This window comes from Toxotes jaculatrix, chromosome 21 (genome assembly GCF_017976425.1).
Source record: "Toxotes jaculatrix isolate fToxJac2 chromosome 21, fToxJac2.pri, whole genome shotgun sequence".
In the NCBI taxonomy this organism is placed as follows: Eukaryota; Metazoa; Chordata; class Actinopteri; family Toxotidae; genus Toxotes; species Toxotes jaculatrix.
The window spans coordinates 9,857,501-9,874,710 of NC_054414.1; the positions used below are offsets into that span (position 1 = coordinate 9,857,501).

Genomic DNA, 17,210 nt, shown 5'->3' on the forward strand with positions numbered 1-17,210 from the left:
CCTCTGTTCTCATGTCTGCTTTCTTCTTCCTGGCCTCCATTGTATTTAACTTCTCCTCTTTTATTATCTTCTACCAACACTCTACCCTTTTTGAGACAACAACTTCTTGACTAACGGATTCCTGGGTATTCAAAAACTTTTATCCTAGCTTCTGTCTCTATGTGCTGAGGAGGGAAGACTCGGGCAATGTTCTGGAAGTTGTGAGGTGCAGGACTGACTCGGCGGAGCAAAGGGATTTGGCTAGATTAACCTCTGTCTTTATCTTTCAGTGATTCAGTAGACACTGGTCGAGGAGTCAGTTTATTGAATAGATTGAATGAAACTACTTTGAGGAGCTCAAGTGACAGGAGGGAGCAAAGGTCAGTCATTGTGGACTTACAGACTTATCCCTCTGCATTACAGAATGATGGACATTAACTTGTTCATTACAGACTGATTCATCATCACCCATCATTCATTACAGACTGACCCCAACTTGTCACTATTCATTAGTGTTGTATCCCAGAGAGGGGACAGTTAGTGTCTACCCTCCACGCACAGACAAAAAAAAAAAAAACTGCTGAAACTCCAATGTTTCTGTCTCCATGGAGGAAATCTGAATATGATCTGTATAAACCATGAAGTTAAATGTCTGATCAGGGGAAATAAACGGATAAACTCCATGTTAGAGTCGTGTGTCCTTCACAGCAAAATGAAAGAAAGCAAAGCTATTTAAAAAAAAAAAAATAGTTAACACAATGATTAACCAAACTATGAAAAAATAATGGCAACTCCAAGCTGGCATTTCAGTAGCATTTAGGGTAGAACTGTGTGGTTTTATTGAAAGAACGATAACAGTGAAGGTTAATATGGGTTCAAATCCTTATTAAAAGGTTGCAAATATCTCAGTGAAATCTGGCAGAGGTGGAAATTTGATGGCTTTAAGGCCAGCGGGGACGGGGTTAGTGTACAGCGTGAGCTCTTGGAAAACCTAAATTTAGAAGCAAGGTCATTAATTAGTCTAAGAAGAAGGTGGCAGGTGACATGAGTACTTGCTACACAGCACAGGAATGTTGGAGAGATGTGATTACTGAGGCCATGAACCCGGCTTCCATTCATTTGCCGTGACTGAGCCGCTGGCTGATAAAAGCTGCAGTTGCTCTCTTTTTCTGAGTATAAAAGCATATACACATCTCAATTAAACATAACTCTCTAAGCTAATAAGTGTGGTAACAGGTGATTTTGCACTTCTCTCCCTGCTGCTAGATGAAGGAGACAGAAGTGGGCTGTGCTGGTCCAAAATCCACAAACAGACTTGTCGCAACTCTGATAGCCACCCCACCCCCCAAAAGCCCCTCTGGCCCCTCACTGCTGGATGTCAGAGTACAGAGAAAGCAGGCACGGCAGAAAGAGGAGTGATAGCGAGGGAAAGAGAACGATGAAAGAGCCCGAGCAAGAAAGACGAAAGACTAAAAGTCATGAGAGAAGACGGGAAGAGATGGAAGGGCGTAGGAAGGGGGTGTCTTGTGAGAAAGAGACAGTGAGTGGGAGAGACAGAGAATGGGGGGGATGAGAGAGATGCTGGATTTGTAATGGCAGGGAATCTGAGAGCTTTTTCTGTACCAGATGTCCACCCACGTTAACACTTGTGCTGCGAGTGAATGATAGGAGATTTGATGGACATCATTTCAAAGTCTAGTGCGATGGCAGGTTTTACAGTTCAACACTGGCTCACAAGCAGTTTAAAAGAGTTACAGGATTAGGATTTTTGGAGGTGCAGCATACACTGCTGCTACTTGTGGTAAGAACTGACGAGCAAAAAGAGAAACACAGGACTCTCAACTTAGCTCCAGAGTTGTTGTTGTTGTTTTTGTTTCGTTTTTTTTCCTGGGGGTCCTACTTTAAAAGCAAGAAAATCAAATTGCATTCTGTTTCTGAATTTAGGACACTAATTGCAGAGCTGTGATACAAAGCGGGAGGTTGTTAGAACTTAACAAAGCCACACAAATTAGGTTTGCAGGGTGTGAACAGCTTCTGCGTGACACCAATTTAACTGCGTATAAACAGCGTTTCAGTGGAAGTGAAATTTCAAAATCCATCTTCAGGCATAGTTACCTTGCTCCAGGTCATTCGTGTTCAGATAAAATGTCAAAATCACAATTAGACATCTTTAATGTGCTGTCAACAGCCACTGTGACTTCAGAAATAGAAGAGACAGGCAGATATACACACACATTAAATTACTGGGAGATAACTCAGTGTTAAACCTGAGTGATTAACTCCCTCCCCACTTCAACACCTATTGTGAATTTACCCTTGAGCAAGGCACTCTGCTGGCGCCACTCAATAATCAACAGTAGAAAGTTGTGGTTGTCACTGGGAAGCTCCCAGCGTGAACGTGTGAGACAGTATGAGCACCAGTGTGAGCTGTAGGTAGACTAAGAAAAGCTTTTTCTCCCTCCTTCCGTCTCCTCTTCTCCTCCATACGCAGCATATCGACTTTATCTTCTCCATTTCTATCTATAGAAAAGCCTCTGTATTCAACTGTGTGTCAGTGGGAAGAATCCATAGTAGCTAGCACCATGCCTGACAACACACATCCGCTGCACCTCCGTACTTATGTAACACAAAAGCTTGCTCACACATGGATTCAGACACATGGTTACATGCACACTCACGCACATGTATACAAACACCTGTGTGCCTGACAGTCCACACATAAACACACCCAAAGATTTCCTTTTTTTTTTTTTTAAAATATGAACTTATTTAAGCGTGGATTCTTATTCAGATTGCCACATTGTGTCCTCTGATTGATTTTTTTTTTCTCACGTTCATTTTGTTGCACAAAGAGAAACACACAGGGACGTGACGTGTGTGTTTACAGCCATGGAGGCAAATGCATAGTGTGCCATGCACGCATACAGCCTGGCATACCTGTGCACAGACAGAGACACACACACACACACAGACAGACATATACACAGGTTACCTGGCCTCTGCCACAGTGCAGCAGTAACTGCCACTGCGCCGCGAGCTCCTGCCCACCCGCAGCTCCTCTCGAGACTTACGGCGATTAAAGTAGTCTGTGAGTTTCCCAAAACTCGCCATCTTTCCTCTCTCTCTTCACCTCCCCCTCTCTCTCCTTTCTTTTGCCTTCTTTCCCTTTGATCCGCAAAAAGATTTTTCTGGTTCTGTTCTCCAAAAGCTCCTTGACACGCGACCTCCTGACTGACTGACTGTCTGCCTTCCTCTGCTTCTACTTGGATGCAGTGTCGTGGCTCGCCGTCAGCCGCGGGTCCGAGTCTCCCAGTGCTCCCTCATCCTGTTGTGCACAGCACTTAATGTGCAGAAGAACGAGCCAAACCACGCTCTGCCTTTCCCTGCCTCTCTCCCCTTCTGTCGATCGTCTGCTACAGCAGGCAGAGCGCATACACTGACTCTCTCAAAATAGTAACGTTTGTAACTGCCTACCAGTCGACACAGCAGGAGCAGTGCCCCCCCAGAGGAGAGCAAACAAGAAGGAGGAGAGTGAGAGAGGGAGAGGGGGAGAGAGAGGGAGAGAGAGGGAGAGAGAAAATGAGGGAGAGAGAAAATGAGGGAGAGAGAGAGAGAGAGAGAGAGAGAGAGAGAGAGAGAGAGGGGGAGGGGGTGGCTCAGAGTCGGTCGGTCTTCTTGTGTGCTGGAGAAAGCCGAGCTGGTGGGAGAAAATGAGCTGCTATGATGCTTGTACCTAAGCCCACCCCCCCTTCTCTCTCTATGTCTCTCTCTCTGTTTTTTTAGCACATATTGTCTGTGTTGCTCACTCGCTCGCTCTCTCTCTTTCTCACGCATGAATTCTTTCACACGACCATTTGACTCCTGTGTGAGCGCACACAGCATTCGATCAAAGCTGGAGAGCAGGTGGCAATGATGGGCTTTGGTTGTGTATCACTCTGTCTCCCTCCATCTCTTCTCCTTCCTCCTCTCTCTCTCTCTCTCTCTCTCTCTCTCTCTCACACACACACACACACACACACACACACACACACACACTCACCCACTCACATTCAGCCTGAAGTGCACCTGCTCCAAGATCATAAGTTTCTGCTTCTTGTTTGTCTGTGTTTACTGCGTGTTTGTGTACAGGGATAGCTGTCTCTTTCACTGTAATCTCATCAATAATGAAAAACAAGCAGAGAAGGAATGACCGGCTTTTGGCCCCGTGCTTTCATCTGAAGGAACTCCACTCGAGACAAAAAGGATGATGGGAGGATGGAAAATGGGGGAAGGACAGAAGGGAGGCATAGGAGGAGGGAGGGAAAGGACGTATAGAAGGAGGGCTCTTTGTGAAGAGCTCATTAGTGACTGAGTGTGTATATGTGTGTGTGTCTTCCTCCCACATACCCAGACACCATACATACAAGCATTCCTCCGTCTATTCACCGTCTCATTCTCACTGAGTTTTTTTTTATCCATTTCAAAACAGGTGAACATGTCCTCTTCCTCTCATCCTCTTTCTCCCTCTTTCTGCTTTCACTGTCAAAATCTCTCGGCTGCATCCTCCATTTATCTCTCTATCCCCTCTAGCTTCTCTTTCCCTTTATCTATCTCCTTCCACATGCCTCCTCTTCGTATACTTCTCATCCTCTCTTCCCCCCTCTCCTCTCCTTCTCTGCGATTGCCTCTATTCAAACAGCCAGAGGCTAGTTTCTAAATGATCTGACATGTACATGATGCTGACCCGAGAATCTACACACCAAAGCTGAGGAGTGGAATGTATGTGTACTGTATAGCACTCACAGTTGCAACAGGCTTTCTAAAGAAGCCTGGACTCACACTTCAAGTGATAATATAACCTCCCACTACAGTTTTCACCTCACTGTTACCATTTTTATATTTACTGACAATAACATGCAGCTCTGATGAAAGTATCACCATGTGCAGGATTTGGTTTAGGACTTAACTGGGGTACTGCTGCTTTGTGTATGGAACTAGTCAGCTCACATTCACTTTATCAGCCAAACATGGACTAGATCAGTAAAGCCAAATTTATGCAAATCAAAGTTTGTACAGTCACACTGAATACATACACTGTATTTTACGCATTTTTTAAAAAGTCTGTGATCACACAAGATGCAGTTCTTCGCACTCAAATTATGCTTTTGCAAAACATTTGTCAGCATCGCCACTAGGGATGCAACTAACGATTATTTTGATCTATTTTTAATATGCAGATTACTTTCTGAATACATTGGTTGGTGTATAAAACAACAGAAAACAGTCTTGTTTTAAGCAACCAACGGCCCCAAGATCCAAAGATATTCCATTTACAATGTAAAACAAGAAAAAGAAGAGTCTTCTGTGTGAAGCTCAAGCCATATCAAAGTAGTTACAGATAAATTTTCTATCGATTGACTAATCGATTAATCAACTAGCTGCTGCAGCTCTAATCAAAATTAGTTTGTAAGAAATAATGTGCATGTCGGAAAATTTTGAGTTAGAAAAATATCAGTGGTTACCAGTGCTAAACAAAATTAACCCATATAATCAAGGTGAGCATAAATAAATCTAAAAGAAACACAAATAAAATATAAACACAATAATAAGAGTAAGAATAGTTGAATCAATGGGAAAAATGGGAAAAAAACAAAATGGCAATGGAGAGATGCATGAAAAGCACAAATTTAAAGATTACAAGGAGTGGCAAATACTCAAGTAAAAGATGGGGATAACACTTTAACATACATTAAAAATGGACAAAATTAAGTTAGCTACAGTTCCTCTGACAGTCTGCACATTCAGAAGAAGACGAGAAGTAAAATTTAGCATTACTCATTGGGAAAATATATCCCCCCCAGGCGCTGCAATTTGTCTCCGACATTGACAGATAGAGTTCATTAAGTGTGCAAAGCAGAGCACTTTGTGTGAAAGGCAGCTAAGGTGTAGACGGCTTCAACAAGGAAATACCCAAAACTGCGCTTCCTTCAAACCAAAAGAAACACATCTGGAGCAGAAACACGTGACGAAACCACTGAAGACACAGCCGTGCTCTGAAGTGTGAGCTCTGTGATTGCAGTTAATCAGTAGCTGCCCATTAAGCTGAGAACAGTCCAGTAATGATCAGACGTAGTGTTGACAGGAAGAAAAAAATAATCATTTCAAAAATCCTCACTACCAATCAAGATGTAATTACATTAACAAGGGAAAACATTTTCTAGTTCTCACATCATCTTGCATTAGAATAACTGCACAATGGAATCTGACGCAACGCATGTAAAGGAATTTGACTCAGTAACTGTCTCTGGTGCAGAGACTGATATTTGAGTGAGATGTGTGTTTTTCTGTGTATCTGTGTGTATCGATGTGTGTGTGTGTGTGTGTGTTCTGCTTCTGTTTGCTGTGCTGTGTGATCCCACGCTGCAGTTAATGTTGTGTGAAAGGTGTGGGCTGTGTGAGCTTCGCAGGTTCCCGTGCTAAAGAGTTCAGCCGATTGATCAGCCTCTCTCGTCTCGCTCCTCCTCGATCAAAATTCTCTTCATTCCCTCCCTCTCTGTCATGATTTGCACGACCCCTCCCCGGACTTCCCATTGATCTGAGAAGCAGCATGGTCTGACTATATTGCCCAGTAGGCATAGTAGTATTTGAGTCCAAGTCCGTGGGTAGAGAGAGCAGAGGGAGAAAGACAGCGTATACCAAAGAAACAGAGACCGACAAATTAGCTGAATGTAGTATATCAATGACTATTAAAGCCTGTACATTTCTCATCCTTGCTGACAGAAGAATATTATTTCTTAATAAATCTGCAGTTGCTGTGTAAGGTGCATTCACATTTGCAAAACAAGCTGCTGCACGTAAATGCTCTGTGTTACCAAAACTCATTAGTGCACATTTATTGCAGGTGTAGATTAATTCGAGAACAATTCTGTATCTGTACCAACAGAAAACCACCCAACTTTTCTTTTTCTTTTTTTTTTTTTAACTATACAGGGAACAAAAGGTGGATTTATTTGGTAGATTCTCAAGTAATCTCTGTAATTTATGAAGGTTTCTCATAAAGGCAACAGAGGCAGTGTCAACATGTACACACTAATATGCACAGATCTTTATCTGACATGTCAAAAATATGTCTGGGTCGTCCACTCTCCATAAGCCCAGGACAAAATCAGCAACTGCTGTTTGAAAATTCCTCTAAACCTTAATTTGATATGTTTTGTTGCTGCAGTCCTTGTGTAAAAAGTATTTCACACTATTTCTGGGGAATAATAAAACTTTGGCTGATAAATGAGGTTGTCTGTTTTTAAATAGCTGCAAAGACAGAGAAACAGAAACAGAAAAGAGAAAGCGTTAAGAGCCAGAGAGACACAGAGCGCAGAGTTCAGAGGATTGAGGGAGACACGGTGAAAGAGAACGAGTCTTGACAAAAAAATAAAAAATAAAAAATAAAAGAATACGGCAGAAATGGAACGAACACCAAGCCTCTGAGGGGAATTTGCAACCACAGCGCGGAAGAGCTGAGCACAAACTATTGACAGCTCGGCCTCCTTTTTGCCTTTAGTCTGCGTTTGGCTCTAAAATGGTTTTGGCTGATGAATAAATCATATATCACTGTTTTTGCAGGGCTATTTTCATTCAGACACAAAAACATCCTCACTTTGGCATCATTCATTTGGGAACTCAATACTTGGCTTGAGAAAGTTGTTTCCACTGATCTAAAAATGGAGATGAGGTCATCTGTGGACTGTGGACACTCGCTAAAACTTTAAACTGCATATGCTGTGTAATTCAATTATGACTTTATAATGAAATGTTTTATCATGCATGACTTATTTATTAATTATATATGTGAAAATAAACAGTGTGCAGTAGCTCATTTCGTTCAGGTTATAGGCCGCCTGGGTGTCGCCACAGCAATTTTATTCTCACTGTCAAACAATAAGCGAACACAAATTATATCAGTTATTTATTTGTTTTTTTTTTTTAAACTTTGTTCACGGTTTATTCATTGCATGTTCCCCATTTGTAGAAAAACCCTTCCACTGCTGACCCCTCTGCCTCCTGCTTCACACTCGTCACACATCACCCACTGTTTCTCTTTACCCGACAGACAGGAGCTTCACAGAACAGGAGCTGCTAGTGCTGACACCAGAACATGATGCTTTACTAGCATTCAACACACAGACACTGCCAAGGCACAGCTGTCAGGAACTGAACCGGGTCCCTCCAGTCGTGGGAAGTGTTTTACCTTTACACAACCCATACAGTATCTGACATCCCATCGCTTTTGTGCATGTTTGTGATATGATCGGTCGATATTATCAGCTTATCACAGGTGTATCATGTTGTGTAAATTTAGACCAATAAGATATCTTCAAGGTAATTTACAGTGTCCCCATTCCATAGTTTGTCCACCAGAGTGCACTGGGATCTTTATCTAAAGCAGCTGTTCATGTTATTTAGGTTAAAGTACAAATATTTTTAACCTTTCATATACTGCATACATCCTGCATCAGTCAGCCTGTGCTGTGAACGTGACACACACATGTAACCATGACTGTGAAATTAATATCAACTTGTGATACACAGAAGAGCGACCATAAATATTCATAGAGTGCTCAGTGTGCAGACACCTTGATGCAAAAAAAAGGCTTCCTCCTGTAATTACTGTGGCAGCACTCATCAGCCTTCCCTACTGGGATTAGTCAGACAGGACCATTCACAAGACAAGACACTCATGCACAAAATCAAAGTTATTCACAGTAAAAATCTACGCTGTCACTATGGAGCACACCTGAAAAAAAAATCTTTGATATCCTCGTGGAATGATCAGCATCCTCTATCGAAAAACACACATACCGCACACCGAGTATGTGCTCCACTACCGTCTTTATGAGTCATCAGTAAAGGGTGCTGCAAAGCAGCCTCGGGATAATCTCCCTCTCTCACCCTGTGTGTGCAAAAGGGTGAGAATGTTGAGGCTGTGACGTCTGTGCCTCTACTTCTGCCTGTTACCGAGTCATCACCTCTTTGGAAGTTTCCTTTCTTTTATTTCTCATCCTTGGTCTTATCTTCCATTAGCTTGGCTTCTCTGATTTTTTCACCTCTTTGATTATAATTCTACACAAATCTTGCTACTGCCCATTTTACAGCTGCATTTAGTGCATGAGGTAAGTACATTAATACAAAAAGGTTATAATACAGCAGCTTGGTTCTACAGGATCCAGCTACAGCTACCTGTACCTGAGTAAAATCGCCTTTAACCAAAGGTTCTCAAACTTTTGGATGCAAGGCCAATGTGATTAACCTGCCACTCGTCACAAGATTAAAGCTAAGTGGGTTTTATTATTACATTTATTTGCTACATAAAAAAGCAAATGACAGTTGTGTAATGATAAAAAAGAGGCAGGCTAAATCAAGGAAAGATTAAGTAAACAGTTTTTGATCTGGTTGGCATCACTGATTCTAAAAGGCCTTGTTGTTCTGTATAAAGCTTCATTTATGTTATATAATTCTAATAATCTCCAGTTTGTCAAAATGTTGTTGCATTTTCAAAGTGTTTCCTCTGTAGTTTTATGATTATGCAAAGCCAAGAAGAAGACTCTGAACTCCTCCCTTTGTCTTTCTCTGTGGAGGATTAGCTGCTAACCTGCACGTGGTGATATCGGTGTGTGAACCTGCTCAGGCAGCAGGTCTTGTGGTCAGAGACCCCACACATAAAAAAGGTGATAATCACTTTTCACAGTAGACATTTTGCCAGAGTTTGTATTCTTCTGTGTACTTCCAAAGTGAAATGTTGACCACAGAGTCTATGACTTCTACCAGTACAAAGTCTAAAAAACCTTTCCTATCCAGCTTTGTGGCAGTGGATCATCCATCCTATACATATCCCTACACATATACAGCAGCTTGGCATTTCAGCATCTTTCATTTCATGTTCACAAAGATCTCTTAAGAATTATTGACACGTGTGTGTATCTGTCTGGTACGTTCTGTATCCAGCTCAAGGGGTGATCAGAGAGGAACAAACAACAGCTGGGTACAGTATGATTCATATCCCCTACTGACATATGATGTATCTGCGAATGGGGAAACTTCAGGGATACAAAATCTCTGTGACTCAATCATTTCTAATTTTTACTGTAAACACATGTATGTGTACATGCATGCACTTACATTTCAGTTCCTCAGACAAGAGGAATCACTCTCTAAGACAGCTAATGGAGCATGTGTGACATGTTTGCCCATGAGCCAGCACTGAGTCAAAATGCTCTCTGTCAAGTTTCATTCAGTATTTCTAAATGATGAACAAACGTAAAGTAATTTGTTTGCAGTGCGCTAATGTGCTTTTCTCTTACGCTGATTCAACATCAAAGACAAGATGTGAGTGTTGTACTTTGGAAAAATAATAATCTGCCTCAGAATAAGAACCTTTTAAACAGCACACAACACACACTGACACACCGCAGCAGAAAGAAAATGGTTTGCTCTCTGTCTTATTTGCAGTACTTTTGCTCTTATAAAGGGATGTCTTTCTCTTCATGTTAGAGGTGTTTTAACATTTATGATTCCTTTTTCTATAAACACGCTACATACAACAATAATGAAACTTAATACGAAAGCAAAGCATAAATGTTCACCGTTAAGAGACTCATCTCTACCTAAGGATTTTTTTTTTTTTTTTCTAACAAACAAATGGCTTTGCACAAGGTAGGGAAATGTAAAGTATTAGCAGCGTGCTTTGGCTAGCAGCAATGAATATGCAATTTGTAGCAACGGGCCTAAAGACATATCAAACGTCAGGCTGGTTGTTTTATATTTCCCTTCAACAACTCTACATGACTCTATGTGGAGTCTGGTTCATAGGAAAGTGTTTTAATTAAAAAAGTGGCCACTGACACATGCACAAAAACTGCAAGAATACAGATGAGAATGTAAAAAAGTTTGATCCGGCATAATCTAAAATTACTGGCATCTCGCTCTCCCCTCTTTCTTTAATTTATAAAATTTCACCAAAAGGGTCTGAATATTGTCAGGGATGATTCTCAGCTAACATCTCTCATCTCTGAGGAAGTGCCCTCAGGGAGGGAGCTATGGACTCCTTTGTTTGAAATGCGAGAGGTTCAAAAGAAGTACATTCCCTGAGGCTGTTCAGCTCTTGAGCGGTAAACTTTTGGCACTTCGATGTACAAGTTTTTAGCTTGTTGTCTTCTCACTTTTTATGCGTGGTATTTTGTGTCTATTTATTTTGTGGTTTTATCAGTGTGCTGTGTTGTATAGTGTGTGTGTCGAATAGAGCACTGTTCTTTAAATACAGTCACACACAGATTCAAACGCACAAATAAGCAGGCACACATACTGTATATACACATCGAAGTGGAATGCCATTTTCCTCTAAATTAATCATCTTCAGAGAGGAAAATGGAAATTTTCTGCCTGGAGGACTTGGAACCAGGTGTCTGTTTCTCTCTCTTTCCCTCTCTCCCTTTATAACTCCCTCTTTTCCAAGTTGTCTATCCATCTCTTCCTCCCTCACTCTATAAAATCACTCCGCCTCTCCCTGTCTGCATAATGCCAGTCCAACATACCGCAATTTAGAGAGCTTCTAGTCCCGAGGGCCGGTCTGAATAAAAGATGAAGCAATGTAAGAACTGACTGCTGACTTTGAACTTCTCTTTAACTCCCTTTACCTCCCAAAACCCTTGACCTCTAAAACTGCTGATGCATCATGACTTCCAGGATGCAAGTTAAAATCTTTTCTTGATGTTAAAACCATACTCATGTCCAATTAAAAGCCGATCATGGAAATGAGAGGGTGAGATGGACTCTGACGTCAAGCAGTTGGAACCCAGGGTAGCAGCTGAAAGAAGTGGGCGTGTGCGGCCCACATTTAAAAGTGATAAGCCTGATGTTTTGTTAATTAGAGCACTATGTAAACACAATTGGATTTAAATATGCAATTCATACACATACATTATAGGTTAGTGTAAATATATTCCCCAAGGATCCTATTCTTGCCCCAGTCTTCTCATTGCTCTTCTTGAAAGTTCCTGTTTTCAGTGTTGGTTTTCCAGATGAATCCCCTGTGATTAGGGAGCTAATCATTTCACTGAGGTGTTACTGAGGGAGTAGCATACACATACATACATACACAAGCTTTATGGTGGTAAGTTGGCGTAGTGGGCAGAAAAGGCCATCATTTACTGGGTTCAGGCCACCGTGTCGGTGAGTATCTGCTGTGTGTCCTTGAGCAGCACATCTCCAACCACTCTCACGTCTCTTTGAACTTCCACTGGATTTCATATAATTTACAGTCAGTACCTGGCAGCAGCTGGGAGAACTGCATCAGGACCACATGCAAGGGCTGTGTCAGGGTTTTGACGATTTATCCGTTTACTATAAATTACATAGATTCCAAGCATGTTGTTGCGTCTTTTTGTGGTTTTCCAACTTCTGGGCAGCCACAGGATTTCACTAATTTCACTATGCCATTAAATAGACTTGCAAGACCGATGAAAATCACGTCCATCATCAAGCATGTGTGGTAAAGTAGTTGAATCTGCAGCTTCAACAGTGAACAGTGCTGGCTATCAATTTGTCCATACGACGTATGACTTTTATAAAACACATTATGGAAAATAAGATTCTGAGACACAAACCACTTGAGAGCAACAGTCCATTCTCAAAAATACACTCTCTTTCTTATCTCCTCTTTTTGTGTCTCTCTTCCTTCTGATCAACTGACTGACACTCACACAGCCTCTACATATGTCCACTGCTGCCTTTGTTTTTCTATCACATAAACACCTCACAAGGTAATTTTACTTCACTCCACCGCTTTCCTCACACATTTGACACACATACACACACACTTCCTGTTGTGATGAAAAGCCGACCACTGTTTCTGTTTTTGCACCAGTCTTATGTCCAGCCGACCGCCCTCCATGATTCATTATGAGGCAGTTCACTAAGATCTGAACTGCGGTGAATGTTCTCCCAGCGGTGATCGCAACACAACAACACAATCAGAATCTTTCTTGGATGAGTGAATCGTGTTTTGTAAAAGTGTTACACACACACACAAGCGTCAAATGATATAATAACAAGAAAGAGATAACTGGAAAATATAATGACAATAAAAAAGGATAAAAAGAGTGTTTGCAGAGGGTTTTGACAGCGTGCTGAGATCATGTATATCTACAGACACAGACGTGAGGCCTTCCAGCTATGCTCTTCACACAGCCTTGGAGAGTCAGACACAATCGCACACACACACACACACAAGCAAGAGCTCAAAAACACACAGCCATCCCCTCTGAGGCAGCAATAATCTGTCTTCCGAACCCAAATGCATGCAGCAGCTTTGCACTCAGCATGAATGCATAGTGATGAGTGCGACATAAGCAGGCACCTCAAGGACCCAGTTTCGACACCGATTAAATAAACAGACCAGCTACAGCAAAAACAAGCCAACTGGCCTGACGTCACTGCCATCGGACCAAACAAATCCTGAACCTGTGCCGTGACAAGACAGCATTAAGTGTTCCCTCAGACAGCTCTGTAACGTGTCTGTGTATTTTGCAGGGTGTGTAGTGGCGCGCAGTTTCATGTTCACAGTTTGGTTATTATCCAAGTAAATAGTGAGAAGGCATTGTTAAGCTAGATGTACCATGTACTGTGTTATTGTTATTAAAATCACAAAGGATGGAGCTGGTGCACCCTATGAATCTTATTTAAAAACAATTACTGCGGTATAGAAGTATTAACATCGACTTGTTTGTGCACCCCTGCATTCTCCAGTCTGACAGCTCAGCGCCGAATGACCAATTAGGGCCCTTCTAGTTCCCTGCTCACTGCAACTGAGAGTATTTACTCAGCTCATCAGAGTGAGGATTTAGAAAGAAGCATCTCTACTCCACTCCTCAAATTGTGCACTTAACTGTTTACATGCACAATAAAAGCCATACAAGTACACAAGGCATACAAGAGCTTCGTGATCTTTGTCACAAGCACCATGGGACATCTGTTCTTACTCATATCCTCTTGAAATGCCTAAGTGAGCTTTTAGGTCTACGCTACAATATTTTTTTTTTATTTTTACAATATGTTTCTTTACTTATTTAAAGTTACTTAGGATTTTAAAGAATCTGATTTCCAAGTGACAGCTTTCTAATATCAGCCCCTCTGCCTCTGGTTTCCCTGACATGCTGATTTACTGTGAGAAGTCTCCTAATAGACTGCGGTCATTACCTCTTCAAATAGCTCAGACCTCAATTTCTCTACACTGATTTCCTCATTGGCTGTGTGAATAAATCTAATGCCGGAGCCCCCGATCAGATTGCAGAAGGCTTAACTTCAGCACAAGTAACTCAATCCCTGGAAAAAGGAACTGATAAAATTTTGTTCCAGTTGTTCCAGACAAATGACACTGATGTGAGCAGAGACAAAGAGGGAAATTAATGAGCTATTAAAAGCTTATAAACACTGCTGCACTACGGCTCCTTTCTTTGTTTCCCAAGAAGGCCACATTAAAAGGATGGACTAAGCTGTAAAAATGGGCTTCATGTCAGTTTCTAAACTGCGGATAAGACTCATGGAGTTGAAATTTTAGCTATTGGCCACTAGTATCCAGTAAAGAATGACCCCAAGTGTGATCACACAGCAGCTCCATCAGTCACATGAAATCCAGCAGTGCTTGAGTCCCTGACACCATGAAACAAGAATGCTGACATATGGAATACTGTTGCAGTCACTTTGTTGCTACAAGAACTAAAAATGTTAATCAACAAAACATCCATCCTTGAAAAATATCTATCAGACAACATCAAATTCAATGAACAAACTCCTTTCAAACTCTCAGCTCTTCATAACTAATGGTTGTGTCGCCCTCTAGTGGCTGAAAACCTCAACAAAAATCTGAATTGCCTTCATAATTCAGCTTAGCCTTGTCTTATCAGGGCTCAGTCAACACAACAGTAATTGGAATGCAGCAAGTGTCAAACAATTACTGGTTCTGCTTTTTGGTCTTCATTTGAAAAAGAAAAACTCTATTACCATTGTTTTATTATATGTGTATATGTGTGTGTGTGTGTCTGTGTAAGTGTGTTTGTGTGTACTCGGGCAGAAAAAGGGAAAAGACGCACAGACATATGACGTCTGTGGATGTACGCAAGTATCAAACACATACACACACCACTTTTTTAACTTTTAACTACAAACACACACACGCACGCACGCACGCACACACACACACACACACACACACACACACACCCACACACACAGTGACTCGACCAGTGTTTGTCTAATAACGTAAAAGCACAAGTATAGGTGTGTGTGCACTTGCATGGGGGTGCATTTATAACCCCTTTCCCTGTTGCAGTGACTCACCAGTGAGTCACAGGCCAGGGAGGAGAGTGGTGTTGCGCAAGTGAGAAACCCCTCTCTGCCACTCCACGGTTTGGCGCAGTGCAGCGGCAGGTCGGTGGTGTAACCTCATCATTAAGAGAAAGCAAGTCATGTTGGATTAGGAGCCAGGGGGTGTCGGATAATGAGGAGGGTGATTCAACAGTCACTGATGTGTCACAGTCAATATGAGACATGAGGTGGAGGGGGGCATTGATATACTGTAAATGAATGGATTCACTTGACAGGTCGGGGTGTAGTGAGTAGGAGGGAAAGCATGTAGGCACGCATCCCTTTCCTAGGCACAGTCACAGGTATGAATTATACATGCTGCATCTCCGTGAGCCGGTGAGAGATAGGTATAATGAAATGACAAGGGGTGTGTGATTCACGCGCATGCTTGAGTGCACAGTCACACATACACACACACAAAACCCAGAACCTACTGTACGTGCACAAACCCAGGAAACACAATGCCAATCCTGTTTCTGCTATCTGCAGAATTATGTGCCGAGAAGAAGGGAAGGAGACATGCAACAGAGCCAAGAAGATAAAACTCCCATGGCTGTTATCACACTTTGCCCAGCCACAGCAGAACTGACAGAGGGAAGGGATAGATTTGCAAAAGAAGCTACTACATAGTGAAAGAGGCAAAGCAGGTTTTGAAGAATAACAACACATAATAAAAGCTGAGCACGAGATAGACAGATTGACATATGTCAAAATCTAAATGCTCCTTCACAAAGGTGGGCTGGAGGTGTGTGGGTATGCAGCTGTATTTGGGTTGCCTTCATACAGACGGGGAAGTTATCGCTCCTCTGTGGCATCATTTCCAGTCTTTTTTCATCTTTCTGCTGACTTGCTGCTTAAAAAGGTGCCATGGGGTGGGGATGTTTGTGTTGGTGTGCTATAGGGTTTATATATACTTGTGTCCCTTCACGGATTTGTGTGTGCAACTGCTACCAAAGTGCATCCGTGATTACACTGTGGGAGTCTTTGTGTTCCCTGCCATCCCTGCTTCACTGTGCCTGTACGATTGTGTATCTAACCCTTACTTCCCAGAAACTCCATTCATCACGTCAAACTGCAACCTTTTTTTTTGCGTACTGGATGATGATAAGTTCTGTTTTGCTAAAAATAGAAAATAACAGGCTTTCAAAGTGCCCAGACATGTTGGGCTGTAAACTTTCAAGCACCTCATCAACCTGTCCTACTAAAACAGTGAGACACAGGTCGGAGAGACACGGAGCATCTGTTTAGACATCATCTGCTGCCAAAAGAGTTGTCCATAAAGAACAGTGAGACTAGGCTTGTTCTCAATTTCTGTCAAAATGCTGTATTTCAAAGAGACAGACACTCAGTAGCGAGACACTTTTTTTAAAAGACGTCAACTCAGCATAGGCAAACACTTAATTCCAAACCTTGAAGGCAGTACAATTAAATCAGAGTGCTTTTTTAACCCAAAGCCATTTTGTCTTCAAAATGGTTTTGCATTAAGCTGTATAGTTGAAATGACTGTGACCTGCTGAGACTCACTGAGCTGAGGTAATCTACAATCTGATTGTATACATGGCTAAAACGCTTCTCCAGTCCCAATGCCATGTACGCAGCTGAAGCGTGGGCAACAACAGTTCCAGGAAGCCCCAAAATAGAGACAGGATGTTCGTTTAGTAAACACAATAAAACATGCTAAATAACTGTGTAAAGCCAACTGTCAAATGAGACAAATAAAGACAGGATCTCTCTTACTCTATGAGTTGCTCCATACCAGCACCCCGGGGCCCCGGTGGCTCCCCAGGTTTGGTTCTCCTTCTCTTACAGCGTGACTCCTGGCTTTTACCTGGGAACAT

General features: G+C 42.0%; 1 protein-coding gene across 1 annotated transcript in view; it reads right to left on the reverse strand.

Annotated features, from left to right (window-relative positions):
- LOC121175633 overlaps positions 1-17,210 on the reverse strand; it is a 35,869-nt gene extending 18,659 nt beyond the window's left edge. Inside the window, exon 1 of the mRNA XM_041029443.1 lies at positions 17,110-17,210. Within this exon, the coding sequence (XP_040885377.1) occupies positions 17,110-17,210 (101 nt within the window). The remainder of the gene's footprint in view (positions 1-17,109) is intronic.